The sequence below is a fragment of the Anas acuta genome, chromosome W (assembly GCF_963932015.1).
Source record: "Anas acuta chromosome W, bAnaAcu1.1, whole genome shotgun sequence".
In the NCBI taxonomy this organism is placed as follows: Eukaryota; Metazoa; Chordata; class Aves; order Anseriformes; family Anatidae; genus Anas; species Anas acuta.
This window is the reverse complement of record NC_089016.1, coordinates 19,196,612-19,222,953: the sequence shown is the minus strand read 5'-3', so window position 1 is coordinate 19,222,953 and position 26,342 is coordinate 19,196,612. Positions and strand designations below refer to the sequence as shown.

The following is a 26,342-nucleotide window of genomic DNA, read 5'->3' as shown; positions in this document are numbered from 1 at the left end:
CGTAGGGGTCACAGTGGCCGTTGGATCTGTCACAGGGCTTGGAGTGGCCGCAGGTTCTGTCACTAAGTTGATAGCAGTATCAATGGCAGCTCGATAGGCATGAGCCAGGCCCCAGCACGTTACAATGATTTGTGTTACTTTGGAACTGCCAGAGTCATTACACTTTTTTTCAAGCATTCTGCCAGTTTTTTAGGATTTTGCAATTGTTCAGGGGTGAATTTCCAAAACACTGGGGGTGCCAACTGCTCTAGATGCCTGCCCATATCCTCCCATACTCCCTGCCACCCACAACTATACTGCCTCCGGGCAGATCTCCGGATGAGCTTCCTAAGTAGTTGTTTAACTTTAAGCAGAATCTGAAGTGCATTCAGGAGGCAGAACAACAAGACTATGCTGGTCTGAGTATCCCAAGAATATTCAATATCTTGGAGAGCTATTGTAACAAGCTCGGAGGATAAGAGGGCGGTGAAGGAGGAAGGGAGAGTGATCCAGGAGGATACAGGGGTGGTGAAGGAGAAAGGGAGAGTAATCAAGTAAGAAAAAATATCTTCCCCTTTCCCCTCCACAGATTGACTCCCTAATGGAAAAAAACAATAGGTATAATTGCTAATAGTTTCCAAGATACAGTTTCCAAAGTATAGAGTCAACGATGTTACTGAGTACAAATACCAAGTTAGAGTCATGACCAGATATTTCATCGTCTCATAAGCCACTGTTACAACACACAGTACCATAATGATCTGAAACCAGGGCCCGGAGAGGATAAACAACATGACAGAGAGCACATACGGAAAATAATGTGCTATAATACTCAATTTGGAAAACAGGCGTAGCAGACTTGAGATTAAAGCAATCAGCATTATGACAAGTGACTATGAAGCAGGTCTAATACTTATACCAATTTTAGTTTAACACACTCTGGTCAGATCTGCTGTTATCTCAACCTTTCGAGCCCCTCGTTGGGCGCCAAAAAGACTGTCGTGGTTTAACCCGGCCAGCAGCTAAACACCACGCAGCCGTTCGCTCACCCTCCCCCCTCCCTCTCTGGGACGGGGGAGAGAAATGGAAAGTGAATCCCGTGAGTTGAGATAAAGACAGTTTAATAAGACAGGAAAATAATAATAATAATAATAATACAATGGTGATAATAGGTAAGTAATAATAGTGTCTACAAACAAGTGATGCACAATGCAATTGCTCACCACTTGCTGACCGATGCCCAGCCTCACCCCGAGCAGTCCGGCCCCCTCCCCCCGGCTAGCCACCCCTATATATTGTTTAGCATGACGTCAGATGGTATGGAATACCCCTTTGGCTAGTTTGGGTCACCTGTCCTGGGTCTGTCCCCTCCCAGCTCTTTGCTGCACCCCCAGCCTGCCCGTTGGCAGGACAGAGCAAGAAGCTGAGATGTCCTTGGCTTAGTATAAGCACTGCTCTGCAACAATTAAAACGTCAGCATGTTATCAGCACTCTTCTCATCCTAAGCCAAAACACAGCATTCCACCAGCTACTACGAAGAAAATTAATTCTGTTCTAACTGAAACCAGGACATTGTCTCAAATTGAGGTAATTCATTCCCTTTGTACAGCAATCCAAATAATATTTCACATGGTGAAACTCCCACATCGTTTCTTGGTGCAGTTTGAATTCAGAGAAGTGCCAAAGGTAAGCGCTTTGTTTGGGGAAGCCGAGTTTCCAGAACTTAGTCAATTACTTCCTTACTGTCTGATCTTCTCCACCCTTGCAGAAGAGGAAGGATGCCAAGGAGTGTGAAGTTTCCACTTGATTCCTAGAGTCCACATTAGCCCTTGCAATATTTCTGACATAAAGTGATTTCCTCGATCAGTCGGTATTTTCAACAGTTCCATACCTGGTAGTTATTTGTTCTAGAATTATTTTAGTTACCATGTTCGCAGAAGCAGATACTGAAGGGAAAGCTTCCACTCACCCTGACAAATGATCTACTGAGACTAATAAGCATTTAAATCTACCTACTCTAAGGAGTTCTGTAAAATCTACCTGTACATTTTGGAAGCGTTGAATTCCTGGTTCTCGCCCCCTTTGGGCTGACTGTGGATAATTTTCCTATTTACCTTTTGACATACTACACAACTCCTGCGTACTCGTTCAGCCAGAGCATATATATATATTCCTACACATACATATTTCCATAGCACAGCGTCACACATTGCTTGAATTCCCCAATGACCCTCTTGATGCAAAACAGTTAATATTTGCCTCGTTAGCACTTTCTTCAGCATTTCTCTCCCTTCAGGGAGTATCTATTTTCCTTTGGAGTTTGTGACTCCTAATTCCTTAAAAACCTCTTTCTCTTAAAACTTTTTAGTTCTTTTTAGTTTTGGGTAGGGGTAGCTCAACAATTCCCTGCATCCCCTCTGGATTTATTCTTCATTCCCCCTCAGACACTAGATACCCTAAATACTTGACTACTCTTTCTACAAATTTAATTTTAATTTCCAATATTTTCAATCCCTGTTTTCCCAGAAAGCTGAATAGCTTGTTAGTGGCTTCCTTCACAGCTGTTTTCTCCTGTCCTGACAATAAAAGATCATCCACATATTGTAACAGTAACACCTCCTCGGGAGGTTGGAATTGCTCCAAAATCTGTTCTAGAACTTGCCCAAATACATTGGTGGCCCTGTAAAACCCTGAAGTAAAACTGTCCATCTGTATTGCTGCTTCCACCCCCATTTCAGGGTCTTTCCAGTCATTGGTGAATATATCTTTGCTCTCAGGGTCTGAGAGAACCCCATTAACAACACCGTTATTCCAGTCTAACGATTTACTATTTGAATGCCCAATGTAATTATCAAATCCTTTCCCAACAAGTTAGTCCCTGCCTGGGGTGCATACAATAACTGCCCAGTGATCGTTCTATCCCTAGTCTCAGCTTGGTGTCCCCAAAAAGTGGCACTGTTATCCCAGTCCCTTCTACCCCCATTGCAGTTAGGGTTTCATTAGTTAGTTTAATTCCTGATACTTTACAGGCCAGCAATGACCTAGCTGCCCCATTATATTGGGTTCACAGGGTGAGGCTCTGGTAGTGGAGGGGCTGCACTGGTAACACCTGTGAGAAGGATCTATCAGCTGCCCCATGTTAGATAAGGGCCAGTTTCATCTGGCTCCAAAGGGGCCCACCGCTGCCAAGAGCCAAGCCTTGAGCAATGCAGTTTGTGCCTCTGTGAGAGCACATCCAAGAAAAGCAAAAAATAAAAAACTGCTGCACAACAGCAGCTGGGAGAGCGAGGAGTGAGAAACCTCCCTGCAGACACCAAGGTCAGTGTAGAGGAGGGGGAGTGTAGCGCAGAGGTGTTCCAGGTGCCAGAGCCGAAGCCCCCTGGTGGCCCACAGAGAGGCCCCTGGTGGGGAAGGCAGACCCCCGCAGCCTGTGGTGTACCACAGTGGAGCAGATCTCCACACTGCAGCCTGTGGAGAGGAGCCCATGCAGGAGCAGGTGATCGTGGGGGTTGGACCCCAGGGGGTCCCAAGCCAGACCAACCCGCTCCTGACGAATAAACCCCACGGCACAGACCCACACCTGGAGCAGCTCCCAAAGAGCCTGTTTTTCGCTGCCTGTGGAGAAGCCCACGCAGGACCACCCCAGGAAGGTCGGCACCCCACGAGAGGGGCCCCACAACAGAGCAGGGGGGAGAACGATTGTGAAAGAGCAGTGGAAACTTTGTGAGTGGAAACTGTTTGTGAGCAGCACCACGGACTGATGGCAGCCCCCGCTCCTAGCTCCCCTGCACCACTCAGGGCAGGGAAGAGGTGGAAGAGAGTGGATGGGGGAAGGTGCCCCCAGCTTGTTTCTCTGTTTCTCACTGCTCTAGCCTGTCAGAAATAGGTAATAAATTTTATTAATCTTCCTATGCTATGTCTGTTTTGCCCGTAACGATAATTGTGAAGTGATCCCCACTGAGGTACACTTGAGGAGCCCTTGAGGTACACTTTTTCCATTATCAGGGAACTAGCTTTCTGAGAAGCCCTGACTCCCCTATTCTGAATTTATAATAGCAATCTCTCCTCCTTCTTCCACTCCGGATATTCCTGTTTGAAGTGGCCAGCCTGGCCACACTTAAAACATCTTCTCAAAGCCTGTCCCTGCTAGGATTTAGGCTGCAACACAGGCAGGGAGTGTGAGCGGGAGATAGACTTGTGGAGCAACTCCCTGCAGGGCCTCAAGGAGAGGTACCAGGATGAGACACCCCAAATGGGGGTGGACCCCCTGCCCTGTCACCGTCGGGCAGAGGGAGGGGATCTGGGAGGTGAGGAGGAATGGAGACAGGTCCCTGCTCGACATCGCAGGCGATGCCCTCCCCTTCCGGCCCCACCTTCCCAGGTGCCCTTACGGAACAGGTTTGAGGCCCTGGAGATTGACAGACCAGCAACTGAGGAAGAGGTCGAAAGTGTTCCCAGGAGGATGCCTAGGGCGAGGAGGTCGACTCCACGCCTCAGGACTGCCTCCACCAAGAAAGACAGGAGGGTGATTGTTGTGGGAGACTCTGTCCTTAGGGGAACAGAGGGTCCTATTTGTCGGCCTGACCCTACCCGTAGGGAAGTCTGCTGCCTCCCTGGGGCCAGGGTCAGGGACGTTGCCAAGAAAGTCAAGCGCCTGGTACGGCCCACTGACTACTACCCGCTACTGGTCTTTCAGGCTGGTAGCGATGAAGTAGCAACGAGAAGTCCGAAGGCAATCAAAAGAGACTTTAGGGATTTGGGGCGACTACTTAGAGGATCAGGCGCACAGGTTGTGTTTGCCTCTGTCCTTCCGATAGGGGGGATCGAAGCTGAAAGGTGTGCTGTTCACATAAACTCGTGGCTTCGAGACTGGTGTGACCGGCAGAACTTTGGGTTCTTTGATCACGGGAAGGTCTATGCTACACCGGGCCTGATGGCACCGGATGGGATGGGCCTCTCTCGGAGAGGGGTAAGGATCTTTGGTCAGGAGTTGGCAGGACTGATAGATAGGGCTTTAAACTAGAGTCGAAGGGGGAAGGGGCTAAAACCAGGCACGCCGGTGAAGACCTAAGGGATGGTACGCTAGAATCAGAGGGGCTGTGTGCCAGTGAGGTCCTTCGGTTAGATCCACAAGGTGCTGAGTGTAAGGAGACGCACCTGAAATGCTTCTACACGAACGTATGCAGTACGAGGAATAAAATGGATGAGCTAGAAGTCCTGGCCCGGTCCCGCAACTACGACATCATCGGCATAAGCAAAACCTGGTGGGATGAGTCCTGTGACTGGGGTGTTGCGATAGATGGTTACAGGCTCTTCAGGAGGGACAGGCAGGGTAGGCGAGGTGGTGGGGTGGCGATGTATGTGAAGCAGGGGCTGGACTGTGTGGAGCTTCAGGTCGGCGATGGCAAAGTTGAGAGCCTCTGGGTAAGGATCAAGGGACGAACGAATAAAGGGGATGTCGTTGTGGGAGTCTATTACAGACCGCCTGGCCAGGACGATAGCGCCGATAAATTATTCTTTACAGAACTAAGAGAGGCCTCAAGATTAACTCCCCTTGTCCTTATGGGGGACTTCAACCTGCCAGACGTTAACTGGGAGTGCCACACGGCTGACACGAGCAAGTCCAGGAGGTTCATGAAGCACCTAGATGATAACTTCTTGGTGCAGGTGCTAACGGAGCCAACTAGGAAAGGTGCCCTCCTAGACCTGTTGCTAGAAAACAGAGAGGGTCTGGTGGGAGATGTGGTGATTGGTGGCCGCCTCGGTCATAGCGACCATGAAGTGGTTGAGTTCAAAATTTACGGTGACAGAAGGAAAAGTGCCACCAAAACCTCATCCCTAGATATGGGGAAGGCGGACTTCAGGCTGCTCAGGGAACTAGTCAGCAAGGTCCCCTGGGAAGCTGCTCTTGAAGGCCTCGATATCCACCAGTGCTGGTCATTCTTTAAGCGATGCCTCCTAGAAGAACAAGATCAGGCGATTCCTAAATATCGCAAGTCAGGCAGGCGGGGCAGGAGGCCGGCATGGCTGACCAGGAACATTCTGATGGAGATTAGGCGGAAACAGAGAGTGTTTCGCTACTGGAAGGAGGGCCAGGTGACATGGAAAGAATACAGGGATGCTGTTCGTGTTTGTAGGAAGAAAATTCGTGTGGCTAAAGCACACCTAGAGTTGAAGCTGGCTGTGTCTGTGAGAGAAAATAAAAAGGTTTTTTTCAGATATGTGAATGGAAAAAGGAGAACTAAAGAATACATAGGGCCGCTCCTTGATAGGGAAGGTCTCCTCACAGACAATGACATAGGCAAAGCACAGACGCTTAACGCCTTCTTTGCCTCTGTCTTCAAGGCCGATGATGGGCTTCGGGACCCAGGGTGCCTTGAGCTGGAAGACTGGGACGGTGGGGATGACAAACTCCCAACCGACCCTGAACGTGTGCGGGATTTGCTACTCCACCTGGATCCCTACAAGTCCATGGGTCCGGATGGGATTCATCCCCGGGTGCTGAAAGAGCTGGCGGACGTCATCGCGGAACCTCTCTCAATTATTTTTCAACGATCCTGGGAGTCTGGAGAGGTCCCGGTAGACTGGAAGCTGGCAAATGTTGTGCCGATTTTCAAGAAGAAGGGTCAGAAAGAAGACCCTAGCAATTACAGGCCTGTCAGTCTCACGTCAGTGCCTGGTAAAATCATGGAGAAGATGGTTCTCGAACTTATTGAGGCGCACCTGGGGGACAAAGCAGTCATTGGTCCCAGCCAGCATGGGTTTGTGAAGGGTAGGTCCTGCCTAACTAACCTGATTTCCTTTTATGATAAGATCACCCGTATGGCGGACCAAGGGAAACCAGCTGATGTGATTTTTTTGGACTTCAGCAAGGCTTTTGACACGGTTTCCCATAGGATCCTACTGGACAAAATGTCCACCATACAGCTAAATAAAAACATCATACGATGGGTGAGCAATTGGCTATCGGGCAGGGCCCAAAGGGTTTTGGTGAATTGGGCTGCGTCAGTCTGGTGGGCGGTCACCAGTGGGGTCCCTCAAGGCTCCATTTTAGGGCCGGTACTTTTCAATATTTTTATAAATGATCTGGATGTAGGAATAGAAGGTATTTTGAGCAAGTTTGCTGATGACACCAAACTTGGAGGAGTTATGGACTCGAATGAGGGTGGAAAGGCCTTGCAGAGGGATCTGGATAGGTTGGAGAGCTGGGCGATCACCAACCGCATGAAGTTCAATAAGAGCAAGTGCCGGGTCCTGCACCTGGGACGGGGAAACCCTGGCTGCACGTACAGACTGGGCGATGAGATGCTGGAGAGCAGCCTAGAAGAGAGGGATCTGGGGGTCGTGGTAGACAGCAAGTTGAATATGAGCCAGCAGTGTGCCCTGGCAGCCAGGAGGGCCAACCGTGTCCTGGGGTGCATCAAGCACGGCATCGCTAGTAGGTCAAGGGAGGTGATTGTCCCGCTCTACTCTGCGCTGGTGAGGCCTTACCTCGAGTACTGTGTGCAGTTCTGGGCACCACAGTATAAAAAGGACATAAAACTGTTGGAGAGTGTCCAGAGGAGGGCTACGAAGATGGTGAAAGGCCTGGAGGGGAAGACGTACGAGGAACGGCTGAGGGCACTGGGCCTGTTCAGCCTGGAGAAGAGGAGGCTGAGGGGAGACCTCATCGCAGTCTACAACTTCCTTGTAAGGGGGTGTCGAGAGGCAGGAGACCTTTTCTCCATTAACACCAGCGACAGGACCCGCGGGAACGGGGTTAAGCTGAGGCAGGGGAAATTTAGGCTTGACATCAGGAGGGGGTTCTTCACAGAGAGGGTGGTTGCACACTGGAACAGGCTCCCCAGGGAAGTGGTCACTGCACCGAGCCTGACTGAATTTAAGAAGAGATTGGACTGTGCACTTAGTCACATGGTCTGAACTTTTGGGTAGACCTGTGCGGTGTCAAGAGTTGGACTTGATGATCCTTAAGGGTCCCTTCCAACTCAGGATATTCTATGATTCTATGATTCAGCCTTCCTTGTCTGTCCTTCCTTTGTCTCTCTTCCTCTCCTTTCCATCCTGGGCCCTCTATCTCCCCCTCTGCCTCACTACCCAGTACGCTGTGAATGCCATTAGTTTCGCTCTCTACTTTTCCTTCTCATTTCCCCTCCTGGCATACACCTTCATACTATCTACACTGTTCACTACATCCTCCCACCTTCTGGAGCTTTTTCTGTATACCTGCCAGGCTTTAATCATAAAATGAACTTTAAAGAGCCCTTGGGCTACTGGGTCCTCAGGATTCATCCCCGAGTACTTTCTCATTCTGAACCCGAGTCTCTCATGTGATTTCTGTGTTGTGGGTTGTTGTTATCCCAGTTAGATAAGCAGATATTTCTGCTCTATCAGAATTACTCTCGGTCCAGGGGGGGCTGGGGGGCTGGCAGCTAAACACCACGCAGCCTTTCGCTCACCCTCCCCCCTCCCTTTCTGGGATGGGGGAGAGAAACGGGAAAGTGAAGCCTGTGAGTTGAGATAAAGACAGTTTATTAAGACAGGAAAATAATAATAATTGTTATATCTGTTTTTCAGCATGACGTCAGATGGGATGGAATACCCCTTTGGCCAGTTTGGGTCAGCTGTCCTGGGTCTGTCCCCTCCCAGCTCTTGCTGCACTCCCAGCCTACCCATTGTCAGGACAGAGCAAGAAGTTGAAACATCTTTGGCTTGGTGTAAGCACTGCTCTGCAACAATTAAAACATCGGGGTGTTATCAGCACTCTTCTCATCCTAAGCCAAAACATAGCACCCTACCAGCTACTAGGAGGAAAATTAACTCTGTCCTAACTGAAACCAGGACATCTAGCCACCCCTTATTCCATACCATTTATGTCATGCTCAGAATCACAGAATCACAGAATTTCTAGGTTGGAAGAGACCTCAAGATCATCGAGTCCAACCTCTGACCTAACGCTAACAGTCCCCACTAAACCATATCCCTAAGCTCTACATCTAAATGTCTTTTAAAGACTTCCAGGGATGGTGACTCCACCACCTCCCTGGGCAGCCTGTTCCAGTGCCTAACAACCCTTTTGGTAAAGAAGTTCTTCCTAACATCTAACCTAAAACTCCCCTGGCGCAACTTAAGCCCATTCCCCCTCATCCTGCCACCAGGCACGTGGGAGAACAGGCCATCCCCCACCTCGCTACAGCCTCCTTTGAGGTATCTGTAGATAGCAATAAGGTAGGCCCTGAGCCTCCTCTTCTCCAGGCTAAACAAGCCCAGCTCCCTCAGCCGCTCCTCGTAGGACTTGTTCTCCAGGCTACACTCAGGTTACACTCTTTCCCGTACATTCTAATTAATCGCCATTTTCATCTATGGTATATAGCAGTCATAGTAGTGATAACATACAGTATTATATAATAATTAACATGGTACAACTCAATTCATGGGCTATTCTCACCCAGTATTAAATCCCCTTGAGGTACACACCGGACCTCCCCATCCTTTTGCATTACCCACCATGTGCATCCAGGTCCCTGAGCAAAAGCAATTCCACGAATGGGTTTGCCTTTTCCCGAGGCAGGAGTAGCCCAGACTGTCTTCCCCAGCACATTTCTCATGTGCACTACAGGAACTTTATCCCCTTCTACAGCACGTAACAGGTTTGATTGGGCAGGTCCAGCTCTGTTGGCAGATCCCCTAGTATTGACTAACCAGGTGGCCTTTGCCAAATGCGTATCCCTATTTTTGAATGTCCCAGCGCCCATTGCTTTCAATGTAGTCTTTAACAGTCCATTGTATCGTTCAACTTTCCCGGAGGCTGGTGCATGATAGGGGATGTGATACACCCACTCAATACCATGCTCTTTGGCCCAAGTGTCTATAAGGTTGTTTCGGAAATGAGTCCCATCGTCTGACTCTATTCTTTCTGGGGTGCCATGTTGCCATAGGACTTGCTTTTCAAGGCCCAGGATAGTGTTCCGGGCGGTGGCATGAGGCACAGGATATGTTTGCAGCCATCCGGTGGTTGCTTCCACCATTGTAAGTACGTGGCGCTTGCCATTGCGAGTTTGAGGGAGTGTGATGTAATCAATCTGCCAGGCCTCTCCATATTTATATTTCAGCCACCGTCCTCCATACCAAAGAGGCTTTGACCGTTTGGCTTGCTTGACTGTAGCACATGTTTCACAGTCATGAATAACCTGTGCTATAGCGTCCATGGTCAGGTCCACCCCTTGATCACGAGCCCACCTGTATGTTGCATTTCTACCTTGATGGCCTGAGGTGTCATGGGCCCATCAGGCTATAAATAATTCACCTTTATGCTGCCAATCCAGGTCCACCTGAGCTACTTCAATCTTAGCAGCCTGATCCACCTGCTGGTTGTTTTGATGTTCTTCAGTAGCCCAACTCTTGGGCACATGAGCATCTACATGGTGTACCTTTACAGCCAGGTTCTCTACCCGAGCAGCAATATCTTGCCACAATGCAGCAGCCCAGATGGGTTTGCCCCTGCGCTGCCAGTTGTTTTGCTTCCATTGCTGTAACCATCCCCACAGGGCATTTGCTACCATCCATGAATCAGTAGAGAGAGAGAGAACTGGCCACCTATCTCGTTCAGCAATATCTAAAGCCAGCTGAATGGCCTTCACTTCTGCAAACTGACTCGAGTCACCTTCTCCCTCAGCAGCTTCTGCAACTCGTCGTGTAGGACTCCATACAGCAGCCTTCCATCTCCAATGCTTTCCCACAATACGACAGGACCCATGAGTGAACAGGGCATATTTCTTTTCATTCTCTGGTAACTGGTTGTACAGTGGGGCTTCTTCAGCACGACCTACCTCCTCCTCTGATGATATCCCAAAGTATTTGCCTTCTGGCCAGTCCATAATCACTTCCAAGATTCCTGGGCGACTGGGGTTTCCTATTCGAGCCCGCTGAGTAATCAGTGCAACCCACTTGCTCCAGGTAGCATCAGTTGCATGATGCGTAGAGGGGACCCTTCCTTTGAATATCCAGCCTAGTACCGGCAGTCGGGGTGCCAGGAAGAGCTGCGCTTCAGTACTGACCACCTCCAAAGCAGATCGAACTCCTTCATATGCTGCCAATATCTCCTTTTCGGTTGGAGTGTAGCGGGCCTCAGATCCTTCGTATCCCCGACTCCAAAACCCCAGGGGCCGACCTCGAGTTTCCCCAGGTTCTTTCTGCCAGAGGCTCCAGGTGGGGCCGTTCTCCCCGGCTGCAGTGTAGAGCACATTCTTTACATCTGGTCCTGTTCGGACTGGCCCAAGGGCTACTGCATGAACTATTTCCTGCTTGATTTGTTCAAAGGCTTGTCGTTGCTCAGGGCCCCATTCAAACTCATTCTTCTTACGGGTTACTTGGTAGAGCGGGTTTACAATCAGACTGTAATTTGGGATGTGCATTCTCCAAAACCCCACAACACCTAGGAAAGTCTGTGTTTCTTTTTTGCTAGTTGGTGGAGACATAGCTGTTATTTTGTTGATCACATCCATTGGGATTTGACGACGTCCATCTTGCCATTTTATTCCTAAAAACTGGATCTCTCGTGCAGGTCCTTTGACTTTATTTTGTTTTATGGCAAAACCGGCTTTCAGAAGGATTTGGACTATTTTCTTTCCTTTCTTGAAAACTTCCTCTGCTGTGTCACCCCACACAATGATGTCATCAATGTACTGCAGGTGTTCAGGAGCTTCCCCCTGCTCCAGCGCAGACTGGATCAGCCCATGGCAAATGGTAGGGCTGTGTTTCCACCCCTGGGGCAGCCGATTCCAAGCATATTGGACTCCCCTCCAAGTGAAAGCAAACTGTGGCCTGCACTCTGCTGCTAGAGGGATGGAGAAAAGTGCATTAGCGATATCAATTGTGGTGTACCACTTGGCTGCCTTCGATTCCAGTTCGTACTGAAGTTCTAGCATGTCCGGCACTGCAGCACTCAGTGGTGGCGTGACTTCGTTCAGGCCACGATAGTCCACCGTTAGCCTCCACTCGCCATTAGACTTTCGCACTGGCCATATAGAATCATAGAATCATAGAATCATAGAATATCCTGAGTTGGAAGGGACCCTTAAGGATCATCAAGTCCAACTCTTGACACAGCACAGGTCTACCCAAAAGTTCAGACCATGTGACTAAGTGCACAGTCCAATCTCTTCTTAAATTCAGTCAGGCTCGGTGCAGTGACCACTTCCCTGGGGAGCCTGTTCCAGTGTGCAACCACTCTCTCTGTGAAGAACCCCCTCCTGATGTCAAGCCTAAACTTCCCCTGCCTCAGCTTAACCCCGTTCCCGCGGGTCCTGTCGCTGGTGTTAATGGAGAAAAGGTCTCCTGCCTCTCGACACCCCCTTACGAGGAAGTTGTAGACTGCGATGAGGTCTCCCCTCAGCCTCCTCTTCTCCAGGCTGAACAGGCCCAGTGCCCTCAGCCGTTCCTCGTACGTCTTCCCCTCCAGGCCTTTCACCATCTTCGTAGCCCTCCTCTGGACACTCTCCAACAGTTTTATGTCCTTTTTATACTGTGGTGCCCAGAACTGCACACAGTACTCGAGGTGAGGCCGCACCAGCGCAGAGTAGAGCGGGACAATCACCTCCCTCGACCTACTAGCGATGCCGTGCTTGATGCACCCCAGGACACGGTTGGCCCTCCTGGCTGCCAGGGCACACTGCTGGCTCATATTCAACTTGCTGTCTACCACGACCCCCAGATCCCTCTCTTCTAGGCTGCTCTCCAGCGTCTCATCGCCCAGTCTGTACGTGCAGCCAGGGTTTCCCCGTCCCAGGTGCAGGACCCGGCACTTGCTCTTATTGAACTTCATGCGGTTGGTGATCGCCCAGCTCTCCAACCTATCCAGATCCCTCTGCAAGGCCTTTCCACCCTCATTCGAGTCCATAACTCCTCCAAGTTTGGTGTCATCAGCAAACTTGCTCAAAATACCTTCTATTCCTACATCCAGATCATTTATAAAAATATTGAAAAGTACTGGCCCTAAAATGGAGCCTTGAGGGACCCCACTGGTGACCGCCCGCCAGCCTGACGCAGCCCCATTTACCATAACCCTTTGGGCCCTGCCCGTTAGCCAATTGCTCACCCATCGTATGATGTTTTTATTTAGCTGTATGGTGGACATTTTGTCCAGTAGGATCCTATGGGAAACCGTGTCAAAAGCCTTGCTGAAGTCCAAAAAAATCACATCAGCTGGTTTCCCTTGGTCCGCCATACGGGTGATCTTATCATAAAAGGAAATCAGGTTAGTTAGGCAGGACCTACCCTTCACAAACCCATGCTGGCTGGGACCAATGACTGCTTTGTCCCCCAGGTGCGCCTCAATAAGTTCGAGAACCATCTTCTCCATGATTTTACCAGGCACTGACGTGAGACTGACAGGCCTGTAATTGCTAGGGTCTTCTTTCTGACCCTTCTTCTTGAAAATCGGCACAACATTTGCCAGCTTCCAGTCTACCGGGACCTCTCCAGACTCCCAGGATCGTTGAAAAATAATTGAGAGAGGTTCCGCGATGACGTCCGCCAGCTCTTTCAGCACCCGGGGATGAATCCCATCCGGACCCATGGACTTGTAGGGATCCAGGTGGAGTAGCAAATCCCGCACACGTTCAGGGTCGGTTGGGAGTTTGTCATCCCCACCGTCCCGGTCCTCCAGCTCAGGGCACCCTGGGTCCCGAAGCCCATCATCGGCCTTGAAGACAGAGGCAAAGAAGGCGTTAAGCGTCTCTACTTTGCCTATGTCATTGTCTGTGAGGAGACCTTCCCTATCAAGGAGCGGCCCTATGTATTCTTTAGTTCTCCTTTTTCCATTCACATATCTAAAAAAACCCTTTTTATTATCTCTCACAGACACAGCCAGCTTCAACTCTAGGTGTGCTTTAGCCACACGAATTTTCTTCCTACAAACACGAACAGCATCCCTGTATTCTTTCCATGTCACCTGGCCCTCCTTCCAGTAGCAAAACACTCTCTGTTTCCGCCTAATCTCCATCAGAATGTTCCTGGTCAGCCATGCCGGCCTCCTGCCCCGCCTGCCTGACTTGCGATATTTAGGAACTGCCTGTTCTTGTTCTTCTAGGAGGCATCGCTTAAAGAATGACCAGCACTGGTGGACATCGAGGCCTTCAAGAGCAGCTTCCCAGGGGACCTTGCTGACTAGTTCCCTGAGCAGCCTGAAGTCCGCCTTCCCCATATCTAGGGATGAGGTTTTGGTGGCACTTTTCCTTCTGTCACCGTAAATTTTGAACTCAACCACTTCATGGTCACTATGACCGAGGCGGCCACCAATCACCACATCTCCCACCAGACCCTCTCTGTTTTCTAGCAACAGGTCTAGGAGGGCACCTTTCCTAGTTGGCTCCGTTAGCACCTGCACCAAGAAGTTATCATCTAGGTGCTTCATGAACCTCCTGGACTTGCTCGTGTCAGCCGTGTGGCACTCCCAGTTAACGTCTGGCAGGTTGAAGTCCCCCATAAGGACAAGGGGAGTTAATCTTGAGGCCTCTCTTAGTTCTGTAAAGAATAATTTATCGGCGCTATCGTCCTGGCCAGGCGGTCTGTAATAGACTCCCACAACGACATCCCCTTTATTCGTTCGTCCCTTGATCCTTACCCAGAGGCTCTCAACTTTCCCATCGCCGACCTGAAGTTCCACACAGTCCAGCCCCTGCTTCACATACATCGCCACCCCACCACCTCGCCTACCCTGCCTGTCCCTCCTGAAGAGCCTGTAACCATCTATCGCAACACCCCAGTCACAGGACTCATCCCACCAGGTTTTGCTTATGCCGATGATGTCGTAGTTGCGGGACCGGGCCAGGACTTCTAGCTCATCCATTTTATTCCTCGTACTGCATGCGTTCGTGTAGAAGCATTTCAGGTGCGTCTCCTTACACTCAGCACCTTGTGGATCTAACCGAAGGACCTCACTGGCACACAGCCCCTCTGATTCTAGCATACCATCCCTTAGGTCTTCACCGGCGTGCCTGGTTTTAGCCCCTTCCCCCTTCGACTCTAGTTTAAAGCCCTATCTATCAGTCCTGCCAACTCCTGACCAAAGATCCTAACCCCTCTCCGAGAGAGGCCCATCCCATCCGGTGCCATCAGGCCCGGTGTAGCATAGACCTTCCCGTGATCAAAGAACCCAAAGTTCTGCCGGTCACACCAGTCTCGAAGCCACGAGTTTATGTGAACAGCACACCTTTCAGCTTCGATCCCCCCTATCGGAAGGACAGAGGCAAACACAACCTGTGCCCCTGATCCTCTAAGTAGTCGCCCCAAATCCCTAAAGTCTCTTTTGATCGCCTTCGGACTTCTCTTTGCTACTTCATCGCTACCAGCCTGAAAGACCAGTAGCGGGTAGTAGTCAGTGGGCCGTACCAGGCGCTTGACTTTCTTGGCAACGTCCCTGACCCTGGCCCCAGGGAGGCAGCAGACTTCCCTACGGGTAGGGTCAGGCCGACAAATAGGACCCTCTGTTCCCCTAAGGACAGAGTCTCCCACAACAATCACCCTCCTGTCTTTCTTGGTGGAGGCAGTCCTGAGGCGTGGAGTCGACCTCCTCGCCCTAGGCATCCTCCTGGGAACACTTTCGACCTCTTCCTCAGTTGCTGGTCTGTCAATCTCCAGGGCCTCAAACCTGTTCCGTAAGGGCACCTGGGAAGGTGGGGCCGGAAGGGGAGGGCATCGCCTGCGATGTCGAGCAGGGACCTGTCTCCATTCCTCCTCACCTCCCAGATCCCCTCCCTCTGCCCGACGGTGACAGGGCAGGGGGTCCACCCCCATTTGGGGTGTCTCATCCTGGTACCTCTCCTTGAGGCCCTGCAGGGAGTTACTCCACAAGTCTATCTCCCGCTCACACTCCCTGATGGCCCTCAACCTCTCCACCTCCTCCTTGAGCTCCGCCACCATGCGGATCAGGTCGTCCACCTGCTCACACCTCACGCACGCAGCGTCTCTGCCTCCCGCCGATGGCAGCAGCAGGCTCTGACACTCCCTGCATCCGGTGACCTGAACCGCTGCATTCTTTAACGGGCAGTCGGTCTGGGTGTATACCGACCTCCTGCAGAGCGCTCCGTGCCTGGTGGAGACCATTATCACCTAGCTAAAGACTGTCGTTAAGAGGTGTTCCTGTGGGCAGGGGGTTGCTCTCCGCCCTTCCTGCTCGCCCTGCCTGCGCGAACTGCCGCGCCACTCCCCTCTGACGCGCTACGCCCTGTTTGCCCGTCCTGGTCGCCGCGCTCCTGGTCGCTCGCGCTCCCTAGGGGCTGCTTTTGAACGGCCGGGAAGGGGGCGCTGCTGGCTCCGCCTTCGCCTCGTCAGCCTCCCTCACGAGGGCTGCCGGGTCCTGGCGGCTCCCTGAAGTCGGCTCGATGCCGCAAAGTTAGCCCTGCCTGGCCCGATCCCCCGCTCCGCTGCAGAACGCGTCTGCCCCGGAGCCGATCGCCTCGGCAAATGGCCATATGGGACTATTGAAAGGTGAATGAGTTTTGCTGATCACTCCTTGGCTCTCCAGTTGACGAATTAGCTTTTGGATGGGAATCGGGGAGTCTCGGTTGGTGCGATATTGCCGCCGGTGCACAGTTGTGCTAGCGATTGGCACTTGCTGTTCTTTGACCCTCAACAACCCCACAACAGAGGGGTCCTCTGAGAGACCAGGCAAGGTAGATAATTGTTTAATGCCCTCTGTCTCTAAGGCAGCTATGCCAAAAGCCCACCAGAACCCTTTTGGGTCCTTGCAATATCCTCTTCTAAGGTGGTCTATGCCAAGGATACATGGGGCATCCGGGCCAGTCACAATGCAGTGCTTTTCCCACTCATTCCCAGTCAGACTCACTTCAGCCTCCAATACAGTCAACTGCTGAGATCCCCCTGTCACTCCACAAATACAGATAGGCTCTGGCCCTTTATATCTCTATGGCATTAGAGTACATTGTGCACCGGTGTCTACTAAAGCCTTATACTTCTGTGCGCGTGACGTGCCAGGCCATTGAATCCACACAGTCCAATAAACTCGATTGTCTTTTCCTCCCCCTGGCTGGAGGCAGGGCCCCCCTAATCCTGGTCAGAATCTTCTTCGTTTCTGTGTTTGAAGGACTGTCTGCTGGAAGTTGGAGCAGCAAACTTTTCAGAGAATCCCTTTTTCCGGATTGTTTTCTTTTGCAACTCACGTACCCGTGCCTCTAGGGTCGCGGTAGATTTTCCATCCCATTTTCTCATGTCCTCTCCATGGTCTCGTAACTAAAACCACAGGGTGGCACGGGGTGAGTACCCACCATATCGTCTTCCTTGTGTGGATGAACGCCTACCCCTGATAGCTGAGACACTGCTTTGTACAGGTGCAGAGGAGAATAATCTCTCTTCAAGTTGGTGGACCTCTTCAGAAAGTTTCTCCACAGCTGAGACGCAGGCCTGTAAGGAAGAAGAGAGACTTTCTTTGTACTGCCGGAGTTGTTTAGCCACTTCATCCACTGTGGGTTCCTCATCCTCTTTCCAAGCCATTATTGCCAATGAGCTGGCATATAATGATGGTGCACTCCGTATAAACTTCCGCCACATGGGTTGTGTGCACTTGAATTCATCTGCATCTTTGGATGTTTGTCTGAGGTCTGGATCCTCATAAATCACTTCCCGTACGGCTAATTCCCTCAGGTACTGGATTCCCTTCTCCATAGTGGTCCACTTGCCTGGTAGACATAAAAGTTCTTCCTTGAAGGGATACCTTTCCCTCACAGCTGAGAGGAGACGCCTCCAGAGGCTGTGAGATTGTTCTCCATCTGCAATTGATTGTCAATTCCTTCCTCTCTAGCAAGGGATCCCAGCCGCCTGGCTTCCCTGCCGTCTAATTCCACACAATTGGCTCCAGTGTCCCAGCACCGGAGCAGCCAGGTGACAAGCTGTTCACCTATGCAATGACCAAAATCTTTTCGCACATCTCGTAGCTCACGCTCGTTTAGGTTTCGGGTAGTTACTGTTGATTTTTCGGCATCCTCATCTTCCTCCTCCTGAATCCCTGATGGCCCAGCATCGTCGTCGTCTCTATACCTAGATTTGGCAGAAGACTCTCTGCGTTCTAAATGACCTGAATCTCTATACCATTTTTTCACCTTCTCTGCAGGGTCAGCTTGCACTGCTACAGCTCGTTTCTCTGACCCCGTTACAGGGTCTGCCGCAGGGATTGGAATACTCTCTGCAGGAACTGGAGCTGGAGCAGCTGCAGGAACTGGGACTGGAGCGGCTGTAGGAGCTGGAACTGGAGCGGCTTCAGGAACTGGAGTTGTAGCAGCTGCAGGAACTGGAACGGAAGTGGCTGCAAGCCCTAGAACTGGAGCGGCTGCAGAGTCCTCCGTAGGGGTCGCAGTGGCCGTTGGATCTGTCACAGGACTTGGAGTGGCCGCAGGGTCTGTCACTAAGTTGATAGTAGTATCAATGGCAGCTCGATAGGCATGAGCCAGGCCCCAGCACGTTACAATGATTTGTGTAATTTGGAACTGCCAGAATCATGACACCTTTTTTTCAAGCATTCTGCCAGTTTTTGAGGATTTTGCCATTGTTCAGGGGTGAATTTCCAAAACACTGGGGGTGCCAACTGCTCTAGATGCCCGCCCATATCCTCCCATACTCCCTGGCACCCACAACTATCCTGCCTCCGGGCAGATCTCCGGATGAGCTTCCTAAGTAGTTGTTTAACTTTAAGCAAAACCTGAAGCACATTCAGGAGGCATAACAACAAGACCATGCTGGTCTGAGTATCCCAAGGATATTCAGTATCTTGAAGAGCTATTGTAACAATCTCGGAGGATAAGAGGGTGGTGAAGGAGAAAGGGAGAGTGATCAAGGAGGATAAGGGGGTGGTGAAGGAGAAAGGGAGAGTGATCGAGTAAGAAAAAATATCTTCGCCTTTCCCCTCCACAGATTGACTCCCTAATGGAAAAAAACAATAGGTATAATTGCTAATAGTTTCCAAGATACAGTTTCCAAAGTACAGAGTCGACGATGTTACTGAGTACAAATACCAAATTAGAGTCATGACCAGATATTTAATCGTCTCATAAGCCATTGCTACAACACACAGTACCATAATGATCTGAAACCAGGGCCCGGAGAGGATAAACAACACGACAGAGAGCAAATACGGAAAATAATGTACTATAATACTCAATTTGGAAAACAGGCGCAGCAGACTTGAGATTAAAGCAATCAGCATTATGACAAGTGACTATTAAGCAGGTCTAATACTTACACCAATTTTAGTTTAACACACTCTGGTCAGATCTGCTGTTATCTCAACCTTTCGGGCCCCACGTTGGGCGCCAAAAGGACTGTCGTGGTTTAACCCAGCCGGCAGCTAAACACCACGCAGCCGTTCGCTCACCCTCCCCCCTCCCTCTCTGGGACGGGGGAGAGAAATGGAAAAGTGAAGCCCGTGAGTTGAGATAAAGACAGTTTAATAAGACAGGAAAATAATAATAACAAAATAATAATAACAATAATAACAATAATAATACAATGGTGATAATAGGGAAATAATAATAATATGTACAAACAAGTGATGCACAATGCAATTGCTCACCACTCGCTGACCGATGCCCAGCCTAACCCCGAGCAGTCCGGCTCCCTCCCCCCGGCTAGCCACCCCTATATATTGTTTAGCATGACGTCAGATGGTATGGAATACCCCTTTGGCTAGTTTGGGTCACCTGTCCTGGGTCTGTCCCCTCCCAGCTCTTACTGCACCCCCAGCCTGCCCGTTGGCAGGACAGAGCAAAAGGCTGAGATGTCCTTGGCTTAGTATAAGCACTGCTCTGCAACAATTAAAGCATCAGGGTGTTATCAGCACTCTTCTCATCCTAAGCCAAAACACAGCATTCCACCAGCTACTAGGAAGAAAATTAATTCTGTTCTAACTGAAACCAGGACATTACCCCAGAGATCTGTATTAAAGTCCCTTAATTATGTCTCATTTCATCATGCTTTTTACTCAGGATCAGGATCTACAGAGACCAGAGCTTCTCGAAGTCGTTCTCCAGCCTGGAGTTTAAGTCTCTTGTTAAGACATTAGCTGTTTTTGGGATGAGAGACTGGCCTTGCTGAGGGCACTGACATTCATCCTGCTAAAGGATGGGAAAGAGGAAGAAAAGCCAAAAGGAAAAAGGGAGAAAAAGGGGCAGGATTCAGCTTTCCAATAGCACATTATAAAACAGCAGGTAAAGGAGCAGAGAACATTATATGGTGGGTGAAAAATGTGTGAATACCTAGAAATCTGATCTCTATGTTCTCCCCTTTGCCCGGTGACACCAGGAGCTCATTAATGGCTCATTAAAGGGAAAGAGAGGACCTGATTGGAGGTTGGACCCCTTCTCGAATTCCTCTGACCAGAGTTTCTTTCCTGGAACATCCTCTCCTGCCTGTAGTCCTGTCATCCCTGCAGCCAGGCTTGGGAGCATGGCCACGGGTGGATGCAGGACCACCAGCCTCCACAGCACCCTCACAGGGATCTTCGGGGGGTTTATGGCAATAAAACCAGCTCATTCCCTGCTTCTTTCCATCTCACTTTCAGAAAGATGTCCACACCACTTACTGGGAACAGTCCCATCTCTGCATTCCCCTGTGTTGTGCCCAAGCTGCTTGTTTCAGCTGTTTGCTTTAGTCCTCGCTGGCCTTCAGCCACTACCCCCATCCTCTTGCAGAGAAACGAGACAACCCTGTACTCTATTTAGGCTTAAAAGCACCGTACGTTTACTGGTATAGTATGTCAGGACAATTTTCAGGTTTCTCTAAATATACTACTGAATTTCTTGCTGCTGCCTTGGGAAGAGGCCCAGAGGCCTGTTGTTGTTGCAGATGTTGGGACGACAGCAAAGGCAGCATGTTGAATCCTGGCAAGTGAATGGCTTTAGGTTTAGGCAGTATCCCCAAGCTCCGGCTTGGCAAGCAGCAATTAAGCTATAAATATCCCACTTCCTTTCTACAAGGATGCTCTCCAAAACCACCAGCTCCACCATGGTCCCTGGGGGTGCATGCTACAATGCGTCCAAGGAGCAGCCAGCATCAGCTTCTAGCAGAGCACTGAATGTGGGAGGTTTGTGAAAGGAGAGACCCATCAAAGGTTACAGCCAGCCCTGCATGGAGCAGCCAGCAGAAAACCAACATGGGAACAGTCACTGCAATGTTCTTTAGGGAAAGAAAAAGTGAAGAAGCACCCTCATGATGATATTAAGGTAACGATATACGCTGGCAGGTAAATTACTTTTATATCGTTAAGAACTGGCAGCCTGACACTGCCACATCCTGCATTTTTATTTCCACGATGGATGGGAACTACCACTTCCCAGCAGAAAGGAGGCTCAGTGTTTTTTCCCTGCACTAAGTGAGGGGGAAACCCTCTTTGAGGCTCTTTCATGTGATAAAAAAAGAAGGAAAAATGACAAATTGTTACAAGCTGAAATAAAAAAAAATAGTGTTTTGCAGTCAAAGTGACAAAACATATGCACACGTCCCTGCTTGAACCCCATGGATGGCAGTGCTGGAAACCAAACTTTTTCCTAACACATCTGAGAATTGGACATCACCCTTTTTTCCATTCCCTGACAGCCTCTGACAACAGGACAGGCTTCCGGTTGTATCTTAGTTCTATCTTCTCACCATTTTAATTTTACTTGGCTGATTTTAATTTCAGTGCTCTTATCCTGTTGCAGTCATTTACACTTAGGAAAGAAAGTACTGGCTACAAGGCCCCTAGGACAAGTGGGAAAAACTAAGAAAGGAAGGCAAGATGAGACCTCAGCTGGCCATCAAGTTATCTTCTCGACAAGGCAGCTCAGTACTACCCTGGTCTACCTAATTGGTCCCAGAAGCCCCCAAAGGTGGAGATTTTATACTCTCTTAGCTAGCCTTATCCTTTAAATCCTTAAAAACTTTCCCTCATGGTTAAACTCAAATCTTTCCTGCTGTAATTTAAGCTTATCACTTCTTGTCATCTCAGGAGCTGTCAGAGAGATGTGTTCATTACCTGCATCTTCGCAGATACTGGGTATTTCAAGCCAGTTACCATGTCTCCCCTCAATTTACCCCAAGGAAAACAAGCCCAGTTATTTGCCATGTTTTCTACACCTGCTGCTTTCCTTTGGTTCCTTCCAACTGAGCCACATCTTTCTGGCAGTGAGGTGCCCAAAACCAGAGTCCCTCAGCCAAAGCTTCACAGGGCACACAAATTGCTCCTTGCTAATCTACAACACTTTTGTCTATACATATTAATATCATGCTTGGTATTCCCACTGCCCCCCTCCCCCCCCCCCCCCCTCCCGTGAGAAACATTTGCTGATTTGTCAGCATTTTGCTTGCTCTTGGCACAAGGCAAACAACTACATGAGTTGTAAACCTGGCAAGAACCAAACCACTGATCTCTTTTGGCAAGTTTCAACTAAATGCCACTAAAAAATTCCACAGCAGCTGCCTATGTTACTGAAACCCACTTACCTCCAAGCCTGTAAGAGAAACGGGCTTTAATTAAAATCATACAAGCCACAACTCTTCAAACTAGATTTTAGTAAAATAAACTCTGCGTGGGTCAAGGTTAAATACCCGTAGATCCCTACTGGTGCTTGCTGTAATAAGAGCAGGACCACTTGCAGATCAAAGGCTGATGTGCTCTACAACAAAGCAGTCTCAGCAGTATATTCGTGAGAATATAGCACTGAGAAAATAAAGTGCTCTCTTTGGTATTTGGAACTGTATTGCTACTTTGATTTTAGGAACTGCATCATGTTTGTTTCTAATGACGCTAAAGTTTAGCCAATGACCACGCTGTCTTAATTCAAGCCCTTTCAGCTTGAATTTACGTAAGGAGAAATGCTTATATGGCAGGGTCTGATCGGGGCAGATACTCAGGTGATACAAGTCAGTCTAGCTTAAGTAAAATAAGACCTAGAATTTAATAATATCTGAGGACTAAACCACAATCTAAGAAACACACAAGTCATTATATGCCTACCTGCCCACTGTTACCTGTTATTAATAATCTATCAGACACTACAGACACCAGATGCACTCTCCCAGACTGACAACCTATTAATATTGTCAGTGTAACACCAGGAAGTGGTTTGAACCGGTGTAATGGTAAGGCTCGATCTCTGCCTCCATCCAGTCCCATCAGACAACTTTTCCCATTCCTTCCCACACCCTTACCTTTTGAGATAGTTTCTCCTGTAGAGGATCTGCTGCAGCAAGGTGACCATGGCAAAGGCGCAGATGAATATGAAGAACAAAGTTCTGTTTCTCAGCAAATCCCTGCTTGACGAAGGGTCAGTGTATCCCATCCTTCTGAAAAGCCACTGAAGCTCCGCTGGGTAGAATTCAGTTCATTGTCCCCTTCACACCCTTTTTGCTGGGAAGCCAAGGGGAACGTTTGCTGGCTTTTCTCTGAGCAATCCAAGGACAAGATATCCCATTGTTCAGCCCTGCTGCCCCTTCCTTGCCCTTTTTGGATGTGAGCTCCAGGATTGCACGCAATGGCTTGCTTCCACGGTAAAGTTTCCAAGATATTCAGATGCGGGGAACATCTAAAATCATCTCTCAGAGCTCTTCCAGCGCAGGCAGGGTGTGTTGTGCGAGAGACATTCTGTTCCCTCTAAGCCTCTCTTGAAAACCCGCTGCTAGCATTTATTTCAATCCCATTTTCATATTCCAGATGGGGGAAGCTGAAAATAAACCAGAAAACTGCAACCAATGGCAAACACAGGGTGCCAGCAACCCACATTGGAAACACATAGTTGTCAGCTCCTCTTTGCTTCTGCTCAGCAATTCCAACGAAATGTGCTTGTGAGGAGATGTGACTGGGGTGTGCTATTATTGAACAAGCATGTAATGATTGTGAGGATTTCATTCAATCTCCTGCAGAAACAAGAGCAGCAATATAGTCAGGCTAGCAGAAAATTTAGGTTGGATGTTAGGAAGAACTTCTTTACTGAAAGGGTTGTTAGGCATTGGAATGGGCTGCCCAGGGAAGTGGTGCAGTCACCATCCCTGGAGGTCTTCAAAAGATGTTTAGATGTAGAGCTTAGTGATATGGTTTAGTGGAGGACTTGTTAGTGTTAGGTCAGAGGTTGGACTCGATGATCTTGAGGTCTCTTCCAACCTAGAAATTCTGTGATTCTGTGATTCTGTGAAAAGCTGCATTTTGTGAAGCAGTGGGCTGTCCATACCCTGCCTTTGGTACTGGAGCATTTGCATGCAGAATGCAATGCCTTTGGTTGGACACCGCTCACTCTCTGGGCTCCTGTTTCCCCTGATTATTCCTTCAGATTAAGCATAAGCAAGGTCACTGTGCATCTCTTCAGGGACAGAGCTCTCAGCTCCTGCATGCTGATTTATTGGCAGCTTTGAGTAGTGTAGTGGGTTTACGTGGCAAGGTTTTGGTAGCAGGGAGCCATAGGGGTGGTTTCTGGGAGAAAGATCTAGAAGCTGCCCCATGTTTGGGAAGGGCCCCATTGTTTTCCAGATCTGAGCCAATAAGCGATGTTGTTTTGCGCCTCTGTGAGAGCATATTTAAGACAGGGAAAAAAATGCTGCGCCACACAGCAGCCGGGAGAGTGAAGGGAGTGAGGAACAGCCTTGCAGGTGCCAAGGTCAGTGCAGAAGGAGGGGGAGAGGTGCTCCAGGCGCCGGAGCAGAAGTCCCCTGCGGCCTGTGGTGAGGACCATGGTGAAGCAGGATGTCCCCCTGCAGCCCATGGAGTACCACGGTGGAGCAGGGATCCATGCTGCAGACCGTGGAGGAGACCACGGTGGAGCAGGTGGCCCTGCACTGATGGAGGCTGCCGCCTGTGGAAGACCCCTGCCGGAGCAGATTCCGGGCCGGACCTGTAGCCCGTGGAGAGGAGACCACGCAGGAGCAGGTGACCTGGCAGGAGCTGCTGCCTGTGGGGGAGCCAGGTTGGAGCAGTTTTCTCCTGAGGGATGGACCCCGTGGTACGGACCCATATCTGGAGCAGTTCTGGAAGAGCTGCTGCCTGTGGGAAGCCCACGCCGGATCAGTTCATCAAGGACTGCATCCCGTGGGTGGGACCCCACAGCACAGGGGACGAGAGTGACCGAGAAGGAGCGGCAGAGAAGAAGTGCTGTAGACTGACCAGAACCCCCATTCCCCCGTTCCCCTGCGCCGCTCGGGGGGAGGAGGTGGAAGAGGGTGGATGGGGGGGAAGGTGCTTTTGTTTTTTTTTCCTTTGTTTCTCACTTCTCTCGCTTGTTAGTAATAGGCAATAAATCTTACTATCTCCTTATCCCGAGTCTGTTTTGCCCGTTACAATAATTACTGAGTGATTTTCTCATCCTTGTCTCAACCTTTGAGCCCTTTTCATCGTATTTTCTCCGCATTCCTCTTTGAGGAGGGGGAGTGAGAGAGCGGCTGTGGTGGAGCTCGGCTGCCCACTCGAGCGGAACCACAAATAGCCTCACAGCCGCAGAGAGGGAGACTGCCTTTTGGTGCAGGCTCTAAGAGCTATTCATTTAAACAGAAATATTCTGATTGTTCCTCCACTGGGAACCGTTCTCTTTTGAAAGGACAAAGCAACAAGGCCTTGTCCACAACCATCACAGCTCCTCTAAAATCTCCCCTTTGTCAGGAGGAGCTCGATTCTGCTCCTAAGGAAATCAATGGCAGTTTTGTTACCGACCTCAGTGAGAGCAAAATCTGCCCCCAGCCTTCAGCTTCTTAAAGCAAGTTCCAATGCAAGCTTTATCCATGTATGAGATGTGAGGTCTAGGAGCACCAGTAACAGATGGGGATAAGGATTCTGACAACAAAACATGGAGAAAATCCCTTGTCTAAGGCAACAGGAATAATTGGAAGAAATTTTCCAACAGCTAAATCAGTGTATGCAAAATGTTCTGGTGTGCCAGCAACCCAGCTGTGTGAGCAGCAAGCAGAGACTCTTTCTGGACTTTGTCTCAGCTGCAATTGGTACTGCATGGGGTGAAGGACAAAAGGTAACGTGCAACCTGGTCAGCCCAGCTCCTGAAGCCAGGGCTAGTCTTCGGCAGGAACTAAGGAAGTTTAGGCAATAGAATCACGGCTATCACAGGCTTGGCCTTACCTCATTTTAACCAACAAAAGTAACAAGAGCATTTAAGGTAGGAACCTGGTCACCCTGACCTGCAGGCAGGAACCCCCAGGGGAGCTCCAGCCCTTTGGACTCCCTTGACTTTGTGGATAAGGTGTGCGATGCCAGTTTTTCAGATTTTAATATCATCTAGGTTTTGGTGAAAATCTCTATTCCCCTCTATTCAAAGTGATTTGTTCTTGAGATAGTGCACCAAACTCATGGGTCTGGCAGCTATTGTTCGTCCTGGACTAATGGT

The 26,342-nt window shown here is 49.7% G+C and overlaps 2 protein-coding genes across 2 annotated transcripts in view; both read right to left on the bottom strand.

Annotated features, from left to right (window-relative positions):
- The window catches only part of KATNAL2 (katanin catalytic subunit A1 like 2), a 177,946-nt gene extending 158,622 nt beyond the window's left edge, over positions 1-19,324 (bottom strand). The window contains exon 1 of the mRNA XM_068665313.1: positions 19,229-19,324. The gene's annotated coding sequence lies outside the window, so the exon portion shown is untranslated. The remainder of the gene's footprint in view (positions 1-19,228) is intronic.
- Positions 1-23,303, bottom strand: part of PIAS2 (protein inhibitor of activated STAT 2) — a 70,499-nt gene extending 47,196 nt beyond the window's left edge. Inside the window, exon 1 of the mRNA XM_068665704.1 lies at positions 23,173-23,303. Within this exon, the coding sequence (XP_068521805.1) occupies positions 23,173-23,303 (131 nt within the window). The remainder of the gene's footprint in view (positions 1-23,172) is intronic.
- Between the last annotated feature and the right edge of the window lie 3,039 nt (positions 23,304-26,342).